Source organism: Fistularia commersonii, chromosome 2 (assembly GCF_037954325.1).
Source record: "Fistularia commersonii isolate RoL2024-O1a breed Wild chromosome 2, RoL_Fcom_v1.0, whole genome shotgun sequence".
NCBI lineage: Eukaryota > Metazoa > Chordata > Actinopteri > Syngnathiformes > Fistulariidae > Fistularia > Fistularia commersonii.
In genome coordinates, this window is record NC_141285.1 from 18,719,731 (window position 1) to 18,735,384 (window position 15,654).

A 15,654-nucleotide genomic window follows, 5' to 3' on the forward strand; every position below is an offset into this window, starting at 1 on the left:
AAGGGATTTGGTAACACCTTTTTCTATATTTTGTAAAGCAAAAAAACATGATACATCCATAAATTAACAGTTTTTTTGAAGAGAGAAACATTATCAAGATTTTCTGGTCTCTAAAAATAAATGATTATTACTGAGCATAGTCATGTTAGTTAGATAAAGTGTCACTTTAGGAGATTATCTAAAATATGAATGATTTTTGCAAAATCTTACATTGACGGACACATTTCTTTGGTTACAACACCGATCCAAACAACACATTAGGTAAGATGGGCCATTTTTATAATCGCTTTAAGAGACACATTCATGAACATTATTTTTCTTCTCTGTCAAAGGGATTACAGATAAGAGATCAGGCCACCAAACAACACTTTTATATAAAATAATCAAAATGAATAACATTTAAAAATGATGAATAATAGAAAGAAAAAACAATGTATAAAACGCATTTTGACCAAAGATCCAATTGGTGTACCTCTGAATGAGCTCAGGATAAAATGATTAGAGAACATTTCCCATTGTGTTTCCAGGTTGCGCCATCCAGGATATTAGATTATAGCCCAAAGCACACACTGTAATATAATGAACACTACACACTTTTATCTCCATCACCATCACCCATACCTGGGCTACCAGAAAGGTCAATAAAGAAAGTAATCCACGTGGGAGAGCGGCTCTCCTAACATGTAGGCTTGTTTCCACATAATGAGCACAAACTGACTGTCAGCTGAATAGAAGGTCTCCCGCCTGTGTCACATCACTATCTCTTCATATTGTGGACTATGTGCTCTGAAGCCCACTGACAGGCTTCACCGTGTCCTCAACGCCCCGAGGGTAAACTTAATATGCCTCACTTTGATAAGGAGGGCAATACATTTACATGGCTAATTATGTACGTTTAAACCAAGCCAGCAATTATAAGTCTTTAGCTCCTTCACTCAATTTTATACTGGTTCAGAATCATCTGGCTTCATGGCCACCACTGTAGGTGCGGCTCTGCACTTTAAGACAGAACGAAACTGTATAAATGTCATTGTTATCCATTTTCATTATGTTTTGTCGCAGTCTTAGTATAGCAATGCAAAGTGGGGACTGGCTATGATTTTTTTTTTTTGTCAACTTTTTTTAAATTTTTTTAGGACTAACATAAAATGAGAGAAATGTAAAAAAAAAAAGTTCCCTTTGATATCCCCAAGATGAACGCTAACAAAAAATTTCAAAAAATGAAATTAATTTTAACAATCCATTACCTACCGCTTGTCTTGCACTTGGGGTCGCTGGGAGAGTTGATCGCAGAGTCACATAAAGAGACAAACAACTCTTAAATTGTTCCAATTTATGTTATCCATGTTTTTGGACTGTTTCAAAAAAAAAAAAAAAAAAGTAAAACCCATTCTGCTTATTTAAATTTATACGAAACAGCAGATGAGAGGGGTCAAAAATATATTGCAGTGATGCAATTCGGTAACTGCTGACGTGTGTCTCCTGTGAATTCCAACGCTGATTGATTGACAGCCGAACCCTGCGGCAGGAAGCTGCCGGGCGCTAGGACCGAGGGCGTCCGTAGCGCACATGGCTAAATGTGGCTGTTGTGGGGATGGCAAGTCCGCTTCACTACTCATCCCCTCACTCGGTCTCCGCTTTTTTTCCCTGTCATGTCCTTCACACACGAGCAACATCTCCGCGTCTTACCGCTGACCGGACGCATGTACTTCCGGCTTGGATCCTTGGATGCCATCCGCCCGATGAAGTGAAGAAAAGTTTCCCCACAACTTGGATTGACAGACTGCCACAGTTCTTGGTGGCAAATATTTTATTTGATTTTTTTAATTTATTATTGTTTTTAAATCCCAAAACTTTTTTTTTTTTTTTTTTTTTTTTTTTTTGGACCTTCCATTGCCACCCACCTCCTGTCACCTGTGCGCGGAGGTGCGCAGCTCCGCGGAGCGCCCCCCCTCCCCCGCTCGCCACCCCAACCCCCAGTTCCGCGCCCGGGCATCATGAGAACCTGGCGAAGAGACTGTGCCTTTCTGATCTTTGCCCTCACATGCTGCCTGAACACGGCGGGAATAAACGGTGACAGCGTGCTTTACAACACACGAGAGGGTAAGTAAGAAAAAAAAAAAAAAAAAAGGACCTCAAGTGCTGCTGATGTTGTGCTTTGGTCATCTGATTATAGTTGTTTGCAAGATCTGTATCCATAACTTGCAGTTGGGTTCTCTACAAATCTCTCTTTACTTTTGTTTTGCTGAGAGAACAATAAAGGGAAGTCAGACTTCAGGTGATGGACAGATGAGTCTAACATGAAGGAGGATGTAGCCTCATCTTTAGGATGCAAAACAAACAGGATGTTAACGTTCAGCTTCTAAATTTAGTTTGGTCGCTGATGAATAAACCATTGATGGAGTGTTGTGTGTGAGAGAGAGAGATAAAACATGTGTAAGGATGCTTCAGCTTGTCTTTGTTGATGTTTTTGTTCTCTTGTATTGTCAAAAAAAACTCTAATGGCAAAAAATGGTATTTTATCGTTCCTGTCGTTGAAAATACAGAACTAAAATATCAGCCGGTTTGATCGATGATCACCGATCACGCACAGTAAAATTGATGTCTTAATCCTGATAAGTAACGCACAGTCTAGTATATTTGTGAGTAGCATTGGTGCCGCAGATGCAAAACAAGCATGCTTGTCTGAAGAGATGACAGAAATACTGGGTCTCAGTTATTTTTAAGTGTTTTTTTTAGCATGTATCATTCATTTAGATGCATTGCAATAACATTGTTTGGTCAAATAAAATAAAAACCCTGAGGGTTACATCAGCAACAGTGGTGTACAATTTATTGCCCCCACCTCCCTTCCCCCCTGAAAATTATCCACTCTGGCAAGGGTAGCTGAAAGAGACATTTGCTGCACACATCCTCTCAGTGTGGGGTTATTAAAGCTTTCACTCAAAGGTTCTGTTGTCGTATGAGTACAGGGAGTAAAAATAGTTCGAAGTGGTAGTGCGTATGAATTGAAATGGGCCGATGTTGCATGCACAATCTCTTTCTTTTTTTATGTGTGTGGGATATTGACTTCAGTTTCTCACTGCCACAGTCTCATTCCCATTCATTTGGTGCTTAGATATCTACAGTACTGTATATCAAGCTTGAGTTTGTGAGCCAGCAAACTATGATTTAGGAGGAAGAGCCAAGGTCTGCACTCCCTCCAACAATATTGTTTTGTATTAGTTTTGTTGGAAATAACAATGGAAGTAAAACTTAGCAGCTGCCACACAAATGTGGGTTTTATAGTTTTAATATCTCCCATTTCAGCTTACTCACAAACACAGCATGAGGACCTGAATCTAAAACCAGTGTCAAGTGGTAAAGTTAGCAGGTAGTCCAAAGCAGGTGAGACACGACGCATGGGAATGAAAGATAGATCTGACTGCAATATTTAAATCATCTTGTACTTGTTTAAAGCTGATTATCTTACATGCACCCCTCAAATTAATACGTCATATCTGACTGATTTGTGATGAGCGCCAAACTCGGTGAATGCAGCCATTTCATTTTCTACCCGCCCAACCGTTGGCTTCCAAAACCCCCTTCCACACATGCGGTGCAACCATTAAGTGACCTCGGCTTTACCCAGATGGGGTGGTTTTGAACAGCAAATGTCAGAATAGGTCAGGTCAGACATCAAACAGTCTTTATCCCACCAGCTCTCACATCCAAAGGCTGTGTGGTCGCTAATCCAGCCCATGTGTGACACAGCGACACTTTTTCGGGGCTGGATCCACAGCAGTGTGTTCTTGTCACTTGTAAAATACATGCATTCATCTGCTTGGGAAATATCATCAAATTTCCAACTGGTGAAAAGACTTGGTTGTGTGGAGTCTTTTTCTTGTAAAAAAATGTTACAAAAAAGTTGAGTTCAGCTCATTTGCTGCATCTCCTACAGATTCTTCTCCCAGCTTTAAACACACAGAATCTCCTGCTGTGCTCTACATGTGTCAAAGGGAAATAGGCCAGATTTTCTGCAAACTGTCTAGTGTTTAAATGTGAAAGGAGCTTAAGTGAAGCAGATTCCAACCCGGGCATTAGTGCGCACCCACAAAATTGAGCTAAATCAGCAGAAATGTAAGAGACACCTGTTTTCGAGGTGCCTTGTATTATAGCTGAGCTCCACTCAACTACCTGACCAGAGCTGTGAACTTATGAAAGAGGAAGTAATGCGTTGGAAAGTGGCGACTTTGCGACTTTCCTTCGTCCTTATGAAGTGATAAGGAATAATATTTAAAGACAAGAAAATAACTGCATCTGTGTGAATACTAATTGTTATATTAGTAATGACAAAGATTAAAATAGTCTTTGTTGCCCTTTAGATCTCAGTTGGTATTTGAAACTTGTAGCAAAAGTAAGAACAATAATATTGACATTTAAATAAGCTATGTTTGGAGATCTTTGATGAGATGTTCTGTCTGTGGCTGTCTCCGTTTCTTTTTGTCTCAGGCTTTCTGCGTGTCAGCCGGGTTTTTAGGGTCTGATCTCATTTTTCTTTTTTTGAGCAGAGAAAAACTCGATAAATAATTAGAGAGAAAACCAAATGACCTGGATTAGATTTGTAGATATCATCTGGTCTGACTGCAGCATCAGACAGAATTAATTAGAAAGATTAGAATGTCTGTGTCTTCCAAACAAACTGGCAAGAAAAAGAATAAAACTCGCCTCAAGCACCCTGAAATAAATAAACTCTCCTTGGGTCTCCAAGGAGAATAACCAACAGTCCAGCATATCTTCCCGCGATTCACCTCACACCTATCACCCTGTCCGTTGCGAAATGCTGACGTATGGCTGCCATCCGGTTAAAACAACATTGCTCCATGAAAACCATTTCTAAGTGAACCTCATCCCCGGTCTGACTTTCAAGCCCACGGGTTGATTGTCACTTGATATTACGAGCACAGCCTGGCATTGATTTGTCGGCCACGAGGGAACAACAGACTCGGTTAGAAACTTCCTCGTCTGTTAAGCATCATTGGTCGTTGTAGCCATCAGTGTGATTTAGCTTCCTCCTGTTCACCACTTGTCTTTTCCGCCCTCGGCTGGAGGGATCACGGATACAATAGAAGGGCTGATGTTATGAGACAGCGATGTCAGTAGACACACAAACCTGCACAAATATAGATGCATGTGATAATCTGAGGTACTTACATGCATTCACTGAGTAATTATTTGACCAGATGACATGAGTGAGACAGAAAGGAAGGGCAGACAAAGGAAAGGGAAAGAAAGAGTTGTTGTGCAACTGGTAGAAATTCATGTGAAGGACAGCAACCGATCAATAGAAATTCAACAAGGGACATTCGGAAAAGAGTAGATAAGGGGGTGTTTTTTTTTCCTGATCTGCATTACCCTTCAAAGAAGCAAGAGTCTTGCACGGGGGCAGACGTCGACCTCCGGCAGCCATCTAATACAGCAGTATAAGTGGAAACAATTAAAACCATTATCTTCATTTTGTGAGGTATAAAGACAGGAAGGGAACATGGAGTCCCTGCTGTCACGGGTCATCCATTAACACAGAGGTTTTGATATTTATGCTAAAGACAGAAGCCAGATAGGGAACTGGCATAAGACACAAACACACAGACACGTAATATGTGAATATATAGAGTTGGTCGCATTTAAAGTTGATTGGAGGCCAGATATGTAGTGGAAATAATGGGAGATATTCCAGCATGGAAATGAGGATTAGCAAAATAATTGACAAAGCATCAATCTCATCTGTAGTTGTAAGCACGAACGAAAAATTATGTTCATAATTTAATTTATGACATTTTATGCTTTGACAAAACACAAGGTAACCATGAATCAGTTATTCCAGATGTTTAATTAATTTGTTGATGATGGTAGAACATATTCCCCCATAATACTTAAAAAACTTGGTTGGCTACAACTACTTTGCCAACAAGTATATTCAAGGCTAAACACACGTATAACTGAGATAAAGATATTGTTTGGTTTAGAAAATGTCAGTATATTGCTAATCCTTTAGAAATGAGTATAGATTAGTTTGGGAGATGGATGTAGTAGGAGAGAGGGCTATAAGCGGCAGATGTTTGATCACTGAGTGTGCTTCCAGCACTGTGAAAGCTTTTCAGAAAGGGGACTGAACCAGTTATGAGAATGTATTATATAAAATCAATACTTTTTTGAGAGAAACATTTATGAGTAAAAGGTTGGCTCCTCTTCCTATGGCAGTTTGAGCCTTTTTTGATCCTCATACATGTGTGTGTTTTGAAGGTATAATATCTGTATGTGCCCATAATTTCCTTAAAATTGTAACATATATGGGTAAAAAATATCTTTTGTTCCCTTATTAACGCTTCTTAAATGATGCAATCCTGATCACAGTTGTTTTCCACATGGATGAATAAACAATGACAATCTCATTAATTTGACCGAAAAACAATTAAAAAGTGTCGCAGAACCTCCCTCGTCACTGTCGTGTATGTGTGCAATGTGACAGAGCTTCTGTGATCATTTCTGTTTAATCCTTAAATCTGCTGAGTTCCCAAAAGTCCAAAACATAATTCTCAAATCTCCACAAAACAAGATAGGAATTGGATCTGCCATTGCCGCTCCCACAGGAACGGACTGTGACATAAAGACAAACCAAAGTAGCTTACCCCATGGATGTGTTTTTTTTTTCTGAGTCTCTGACCTTGTAGCTTACTCCTCCACTGTTTGCAGAGGAGCTGGCGGAACGTACATTCATGGCCATCACTAATCAATACCAGCAATCTTTTTGCTGCTTTTTGCAGGTGATCTATCATCAAGCCTGCAGGATCATCAAGTGAATCACTAATTGCTGTGGTTTGTCATTATTCCAGCTTTCAACTACATCTATATTGGTAATATGAAGATATTTTTGGGGGTTAGTCTCCTGATGCCAGAGAGTCTAACTGTCAGTCTTGGACTTTAACTGTAGTTGTCTGGATGACAAGACCCAAAGGACATGGGTTATCAGAAGCCTTGCTGTCTGACTTTTCCCCTGTGCAGTGCAGCAAACAGAGATATAAAGAATTGCGTTATAAAGTAGGAGAGTCCATTTGACTATGTTTAAAACAATGCACAGAGTAGTGATGAATCATTTTCACTCTATGGCTATGCCATGAGCTGCATCCAAAAATGTACATCATATTAAAGATATACAGAAGCTGCATCGACTTTGTTGTAAAGACACACACACACACCTGTCACAAACTGCTTGGGTAGTTTGTCTTCCACTAAAGCTGCACTTGTAAAGTGCTCTGAAGTAGATGTGTACTTCAATCATGTCCTTGTAAATGCCTGTGCTTGACAATTAGGTTATAAATAGGCTTTAGCACAAACTCATCAAACATCTGCAAACTTTGAAAGAGTGTCGTCATTGACGGTGGCTAAGAAATAGATTTTTTATTTTTTTTTGTCTTTCAATGTTTTCCCCATAAATTTCATAACAAAGGCAAGATAAATATTGCCCAGTCAATTTGAGCAAAGCATCTAGAGATTGCCGCGCTCGTTGCAATGTAAAGTTTTCATTTCTGCAAGCAAATAATAATTTGGTAAGACAAGCAAAATGATAATTTATCATTGGTTGACCATTTTTCCTATTAATTCCTGAATTCGATGTGCACAGAAAGCTCAACCAATACAAAACTGAGACTTCCCATGTAAAGAATTACACAACCACTGCATGTGACGCAGAAAAAAAAAAACATCAAGGACTTTGAAGTCTTCATAACATTACTGCAACACAATGTGAAAGTCTTTTCCTTTATGATAAATTCATGACCATTATGGGGTGAAGCATTTTGCATTGACAGATCACATGTTCATTACTGGTATGAAATGCGTCATTTGGGTTCTGCCACTTAATTACAAATGACCCTTGGTAGTGACCTTTTTAGAGACCTCTCATCTGTCATGAACTGACAAAGTTCAAGGGTTCATTGCATTGTTACGCTTGCAGGCAAATTTACTGCATGTGGGTTCAAAATAAAGGACATGGTTTGATATACAGAAAACAAGTACATTTCCACTCTCCTTAGATTTCCAAGAGGTGATTAGTAAAGCCAGAAACAATTGGTAATACCGGTACTTGTTTTGATCGGTTAATCTTTGATGGGGGGGGGGGGGGCAGTACTGATACATTTCAGGAAATTATCCCAGATAAAATGCAATTCTTATGGAGAGCTATAAGTTAGTTTTGTAGAAACTTTTTGATGTCACTTATTTACATAATTATGTGGATGAAGTATCAATATATCTAAAAAATCTGTTGACATTTGTAATAATACCTGTATCTTTCAATACAGAAACTTTTCGATTTCACTTATTTACATAATTATGTGGATGAAGTATCAATATATCTAGCAAATCTGTTGACATTTGTAATAATATCTGTATCTTTCAATACGTTTAGCCTGGCTGAATATATTGCAATTTCTTCAACTATGATCAATGCAGTAACTGCTCCGAGAAATAACTTAAGAATGTCGTTTAGTTTTGAAATGCATGCCGTGGCAACAGTTCACTTAAGAACTCTCTGCTACTCCGTTGTGCTTATTTGCATTTTTCCCTGACATTTGTCTGTGAGTGTATTATTCTGGTGCACTTCATCTTCTTTGTCATTCCTGAAAAAGGTTATTGCAGCAAATAATTTCTGGCCAAGATTTATCCTTTGGGGTGGGGCTTGGCCAGACGTCGTGAAGTCAATATGACCATTATTTCAAGCGGGAGTTTTATTTTCCTTTTTTTTTTCACAAATTAGTCTTTTTTTTTGTGCCGTCTCAACAGATTGCAAAAGTGTTAAAAATAATAACGTAACATTTTTAGATGGGAACTGGTCAATGTTCTTTTCTCATGTCTATTTAATTATCTTTGCTTTCAGTGAATGCAGACTAACATCAGAAAAATGATCAATATTTAACAGATCATGACATTTGTTGCTACTTGCCTCATACAAATCAAAGGGCATTCAGATATTAAAAATAATTTTATGATTTCTGCCATGGCAATCAAACTGATGTCAGATATTCTATAGATTTCAATGTGAAATCCATTCTTATCCATCGTAATACCTGAAAAATAATTTCATTGTATGAGTATAGCCCCCTCAACCCTGATGAATGATAATGAAGCAATAGATGATGAACAAATGAGTCTAGCATCACAAAATTTGATAGCTTACACGATCTTTCATAATCCATTTATCTTTTGTACGACATAGGTCGACAATAATAAGTAAATTGATTGCTCTCTTATATTCCTTGGACTGTTCTTAAGATTAATACTTGACCTTCATCCATTATTTTGATAGTCTATGCTTTGGTTCTTCTTGATAGATACGCCATATTAAAGTCAAAACATTATTAGATCTGAATAACAAAACAAAGTTTTCTTTTACATCTACCTTCCACGCATGACTATACATTTTCCATCTAATATGCAGAGCTTTGTGCATAATGGCTGCTTCATCTGCGTTACATATAGCGAAATGAAATGTCTGGCGCGGATGGCAGAAAGACTGAATGTATTTTATGTATATAGATGTTTTTGTCCTGATTTGTGGCTGCACTTCTGCCTTCGCTGTAAGTAATTGTGGCCGATTTTGTTTATTTACATTGGTGGCTGTATAACTTCCCTGTTGAGCGAGGCTGAAATCAGCTCCTTTTTTGAATCACGGTGCACACAGTTCATTTTGTAACACCAAATGTGCTTGAATAAATCACAAAATGGCTGAGTAACATTCCACTTTGAGGAAAAAACATTTGAAAAGTAATCTTTTTCAAAATAGGTTCCTTTAACTGGAAAAGGAAATCAAGTTTTGAAACCTAAAGTAGTGAGAGAAGTGACTGTAAAGCTTCAAAATTGTGAGCCCCAGCTCATTTTCCCAAAGGAATCATTTAAGAGTAATCAACAGAATTTGATGAAAACTCACAATCCTCAGGTTGGTCTTAATTCTAACGTTCCCCAAAGTTAATAAATCTTACAAGAATAGTCACGAATGTCATATTTATCTGCTGCTAATTTAAGGGTTATGTGCATTTTAGTCAGACCTAAACTTTAACTTTGGACACATTGATAAGTTCACTCATGCATATATATGAATATGAATATATATATTGCTCTGAAGACATTGTTGGAGTATTTAAGTCTGCCAATTTTTGCAGCACTTTAAAGTGACTCATGGCGTAATGGCAAATTACAGTAATGGCATAATTTCCACTTTTCTTGAAATGGCCATTTTATTCCTTCTTTATTCCCAAAATTCTCATGTAACCGTCGGTGTGAACAACCAAGTTCAATAAAAGGTTAGATTCAGAGAAAGTATTGCCCTAATATGGGCAAATGTAGATAATGATTTCCCTCTCTCTCTCCGTGCGACTTTATGATTTCAAACACCACATCATACAAACTCATATTTTAGCTACACCTGTCTCTCACTCTAGCCAAGTATCATTAAATTAGCAATAAAGCACAGTTAGTGTGGGAGGAATCTAAATAAACTGTCTTTTATTAACAAGCGTGCCTGAATTTTCTTTAAGAGCTGCTTTTTTATAGCATCCAAGCCACCACTAGTGGGATTCAGTCCTGCTGCAACATATGCATTTCATGCCTCTATAACCAACAAACTACCTTTGCCACATGTTCTAATACTCTATTAAAAATAGGAGGTCCCCTTTTAATGTTCTTGTTATCCCGTTAGGGTCTGTTGCTGAATAGGGGGAGACGCCGTGAGCACGGAAAACTGCTGTCAGAGACTATTTGAACTTAAAAGAAACAAAGTCACGGTAGCACAGTAGTCATCATCATCAACAGCCCAGAGGAGTGGAAGAGTAAACAAAGCATGTCAGACAGAATTGCTGCAGAGTGTACTACTGAACTCTTCTTGTACCCTGCATGATGCAGCCACACAGATGCTTTTTGTCTGCTTCTCAAGGGATTAGTGAACCTTAGACTACAATAAATAGCAACGTGCTCTCAGACTCTTTCTTTGTTGATGGCGGCAGTGTGAAACCTCAAAAGCCATGTCTACTCCAAGAACTCCTCCTTTACTCTAAGCCAACATTTACGTTCTGGTTTCATAGCGTTCCTCAGGCTTCACCGAAAATCTGCATGGTCTCAGTTGTGGGAGAAAACCCGCTGAGACAGCACAAGGGAGAGGGGTAGATTCTTACATTCTGCATGAAGTGACTGATCCAGTTTATTAAATATCGTCATATGCTATATATATATATATATATATATATACAATTTTCCTCCCAAAGCAACAGTCTTTTAAGAGCTGTTTTGCATAATTGGCTTCTAACGTCATTAGAATAGCTTAAAGGAGTAGGAGTAGAAAGTCAAGTTAAAAGAAGGAAGTAGATAAAAAAAGCAGCAGACTCTAATTTTTGACCTTCTACATGAAGTGGAAGAGACATGAGTAGAATTCGGGGAGTAGGGAAGGTATTGTGAGGACTGAGTTTCTCATAAACTGTGAGAGAGTATATATTATTGATGCTTTCTGTCTGTGGCTTTGGTCCTGTTGCGAAAGCCCTGTGGGGGTAGCACATCTCACAGGAAAAAAGAGTAAGCTTTTCTTTCCCAGCAGTGCACTCCGCTAAATGTGTAGTGTGTTATCTATTTGAGGTCCATTGGCCGTGGCTGAATTGGGTATTGGTGTGCTTTAATTCGAGGTTTCAGAGACCAGTTTCACCTGTAACTATTGACTTCCCTGGTCATTTCCCTCGATCGAATGCGGACATTTTGTAATTTGATGTTAAATCTTATCAGCCATGTAATTTTTTTTTTTTCGGGTCTTCTTTTTACAGGAGCTTTTGCAGGCAAGGCCTACCAGCAAAGAGATGCACTACATCCAGAGCGCTATGAGACCACCATTCCTTTACTGCTGCAGGGCGGGGACCGCAGACCTCTTAGCCAACTCACACCTGGGGTAAATACTCACAAGACCACTGAAAAGAAGTAGTCTAGTTATAATAGCCTGTCTCCTAAGAAGTCCATTCAGTGGAAGCTCTGTCGATCCTTCTTTGTTTTCATGTTTCAATGATATCTCGCTCTGTTTGAAATTGTGCTATTAAATTTAACATGAACTTTCCATATGGGTAGATTTCTGTCAGAATACACCATCATTTCACTAGACTTTCAATCTTCGATGAGTTTATAGAAAAATTAGCAGAGCATAAAACCTTATCGGTACATTGTAAAGTGATTCAGCAGAGTGAGCCCTCTCTGAACCCAGATCAGTGATGCCAGTAATGCAGCACACCGCTCTATCGGTATAAGTAAAGTAAAATTCCCTTTTCTCTAGTATAATGCCTGTAGTCTGGGGGAGTGGAAGATCCATTGTTTCCCAATTTTACTTCTAGCAAAAAAAAAAGTGAAATTTAGCAGCCCCGATATTAATCCAAGGATAGCTCTCCATAGGAGGAAAATATTTAGTTACTGAAATCTCCATTGGTTGAAAGCTCCCTAAACAACCCTGATCAAGAAAATCATCCCACTTTACTGGTATTTTTAAGTTTTTATCCACATCACATTAAGCATGGCATTAAGAAGCCAAGAAGCCAGAAGCCAAGACATTGTATCCACAACCAGACAGCGAATAGCTGTCTTATCAGATGTTTATGCGAGACTCAAACATAAGATAATGGTCCGATCGTGCCGGAATTTCTTCTAAAGAACCTTATCAAGCAGTCATAAAGAATCGCAGTGACGAGCTATGGGCTGTCATGAACATACGAACTGTCAGATAAAGATGAAGACCTTGCAGTCTATCTGACCAGCAGACACTGAATCTGCCTATTTCTTACTATCCTCATCTCTGAAAAAAGAGAGCGATAGAGAAGCTCCTCAGATGTCCCATTTTAATTTCATGACAATGACAATCGGCTGCATCTTCATTCAGCAAAGGGGCAAGCATACTTTTTTTTTTTCCTGTTCGTTTTCTCTTGTATCGATTTGTGTTTAAAACTTCCACGGGAAAGTTCTTGCGACGAAAACTTGGGACTTGTGTATTTGTGTTGGAAGACAAAATCCAGTAGACCTTCACTGTCAAGCACAGATTTTTATAAGTGTAGGATATGGAAACGCTTTTCCTGTCCGTCCAAACCCCATTGTGGCTCTCTACATCCTGCTTTGATTACAGACTACGTGTCAAAGCAAGGTGAAGTTTCAGCACAAATGCCGACTCACAGGCAGGATGAGTGAGATCCAGGCACTGCATCAACACTGCTGTCATATTTCTTTTTTTTTTTTTTTATTTCCCTAGAATTACCCTGCGTCTCTCCAGCTGGTGATACATGCCGAGGGTGAACAGCTCGTCCTATTGTTAGAGAAAAACGAGTGAGTTCTTTTTTTCAGATTTCTTTTCTTCCGGGAAGCGTCTGTACAGAGGAAATTCTATATATAATATGTTACTCACAAACAGAGAAGCAGTATGGTGGCCCAGGCTCCCAAGAACTGCTTATAACATTTTTTTTTATGCAAGAGAACGTATGGGCAACAATACGGTGCATTCAAGAAGAGAAAAATCTGTGCAAATAACGAGTTTACACTTTTTATAGACCAGTTTCTCTAAAAGGGCAGGAGATAAAAGCGGATAAAAGATAAAAAAGAAGAGCGCACTGAAGACGCGGTTGTTCTCTGTCCCTGTTTTTCCATCTTGTCTCATCACGCCATTGTCTCCTAGACTGTGGAACGTAAACATGGTGAATTGTGCAGTGAGGGGAGAGAATCATGTGGAATTCATAAATATGGTGATAAATACGTGCCCGCATACAAAACTGTTTCATATAGAGAGGAAATATTGCAGTATAGCCAGACAAAACACTGTGTAATGGCAGATTTCCACATCTAGGGAAATTTACAATCTCAAAAGACGATGGGATTGCTGACTCTGCTTTTTATTTTTTTTAGCTAATGTATCTTATTCAGCGGTTGTGGAAGCCTGCTGCTGTAGCAGAAAGAAACATCGGCATAAGATCGGGTGAATTGTTCAGAATGCCTCATTGGTCACCTTTCCCACAAACCAGTGATGTTTTTTTCAGAAAAAGAATAATAATTTACAGTAAAATTTCTCAAGCAAAATGTGCCTTATGAAATTTTCAGGGTGCATTTTTTTTTAACTATTATAGTGTTTGTAGGCTGTGTAAATCAAAGAAAGACAGGACAAACGGATGTTTTTACTGAAATAGAGCAGGTTTACAATCTAACAAAAGGTACTGTAACCAATCAATAAAATCACACCATATCCAATATACACCAATTTCAGTATCCAATGCACATTTTTTACATGCTGCCTAAAATCATTTGTTGAACAGCTGAATTCACATCCAGCCAGTCATCTGGCCTCATGTCATGAATGATGACAGCAACTCGGGAACTCAATTGCACCAGCCTCAATGATTCGGTGATAAATAGGAGGAAAACCATCCTCAGACTCCCCCCCCCCCCCCAAAAATAGTGACCTTCACAATTACCTCTTGCCCATTTTTTATTTTGGCATTACACCATCTGCTGTCTTCTACAGACGCGTTACTGGTCTCAAAGGCTGCTCCTTTGAGCTGTATTACCCAGAAATGCCTGAAAACCAACCAGTTGTGACAAATTCAAACATCAAATGTATATTTCTCCATAGTATATAAAGCACTTCGGAACTCATCAGTACCCACTCCTTCAACAACCAGCCTCATTAACATTTCTACACTGCTGCAGCATATTGTGAGTTTTAACATGTATAACCACATCTATGGTAGAGAGTATAAAATTAACATAGTCCCTCACTCTCAGCAATATATAATCACTGATTTTGCAAAGGTAAATGATGGTCATATAAAACACAGAGAGAGACTGAAACTCTATTAGAGAAGACTTATGAGCATGTACTTTATTAAATAACAATTTTGTCATTTGTCCTTGCTGGAAACTGGTCTTCTGCCAATGCAATTCAATTTGCTTGCTGATGGAACAAAAAATTTTCTTATGTATAATCTTCCCGCCAAGAAATTACACACGCCTTTAAAAATCACTTTCATGGCTGACCCTTCCGGTGCCCTATTCTTCATGCGACCTCCAGTCACCTCGGCATCAGCTGTGAGTCATCAGTCACCAGCCTGGGGCCCGGGAGCATGCTGCCATTCCCATCCGGCCTGTTCCCTGTCAGGCCAGATGTGTCCTCTGATATCGCTTCATCAGTTCAGCCAACTCCAAACAGGTGGTCTTTGACCTTTACGTGTCTGTGTTGTCTGGGCCAGAGGAAAGAGACGCACATGTGAATGGGAAATGTTCGTGGATATATTCAAATTATCTGAATAATTGACCGTAATGTATCCTTTTCTGCGTTTGTCTGCAGTATTTTGACATACCACATCTGTACCTGTCAGGGTTAGTGTGGCCAAGTTTAATTTGGCTGAGACACACTTGAGCAAAATATGTGAGTTTGGTTTTGAAATGCTAGTATTTGACGTATGGCATATTTATTTTCTAAAACTAAGAGGCACCTGGGCTGACTTGCTGACTCTTCATGTCAGAGTGAATATCATCATTGCCTACTTTCAGGCTGCTATTTATTTTTCATACCAATTAGTGGTTGAGGTTAAATGCGTCAAAACCCTAAAAGAAGAAGAC

General features: G+C 38.9%; 1 protein-coding gene across 2 annotated transcripts in view; it reads left to right on the top strand.

The window, feature by feature from the left end:
* The first annotated feature begins 1,854 nt into the window (after positions 1–1,854).
* The window catches only part of adam12b (ADAM metallopeptidase domain 12b), a 75,440-nt gene continuing 61,640 nt past the window's right edge, over positions 1,855–15,654 (top strand). The window contains exons 1-3 of one of the 2 annotated variants that reach the window (XM_086171703.1): positions 1,855–2,103; positions 11,841–11,962; positions 13,298–13,371. In XM_086171703.1, coding sequence (XP_086027829.1) covers positions 1,998–2,103; positions 11,841–11,962; positions 13,298–13,371 — 302 coding nt within the window. In that variant the 5' untranslated portion in view covers positions 1,855–1,997. The remainder of the gene's footprint in view (positions 2,104–11,840; positions 11,963–13,297; positions 13,372–15,654) is intronic. The other variant, XM_086171696.1, reaches the window with a different exon arrangement.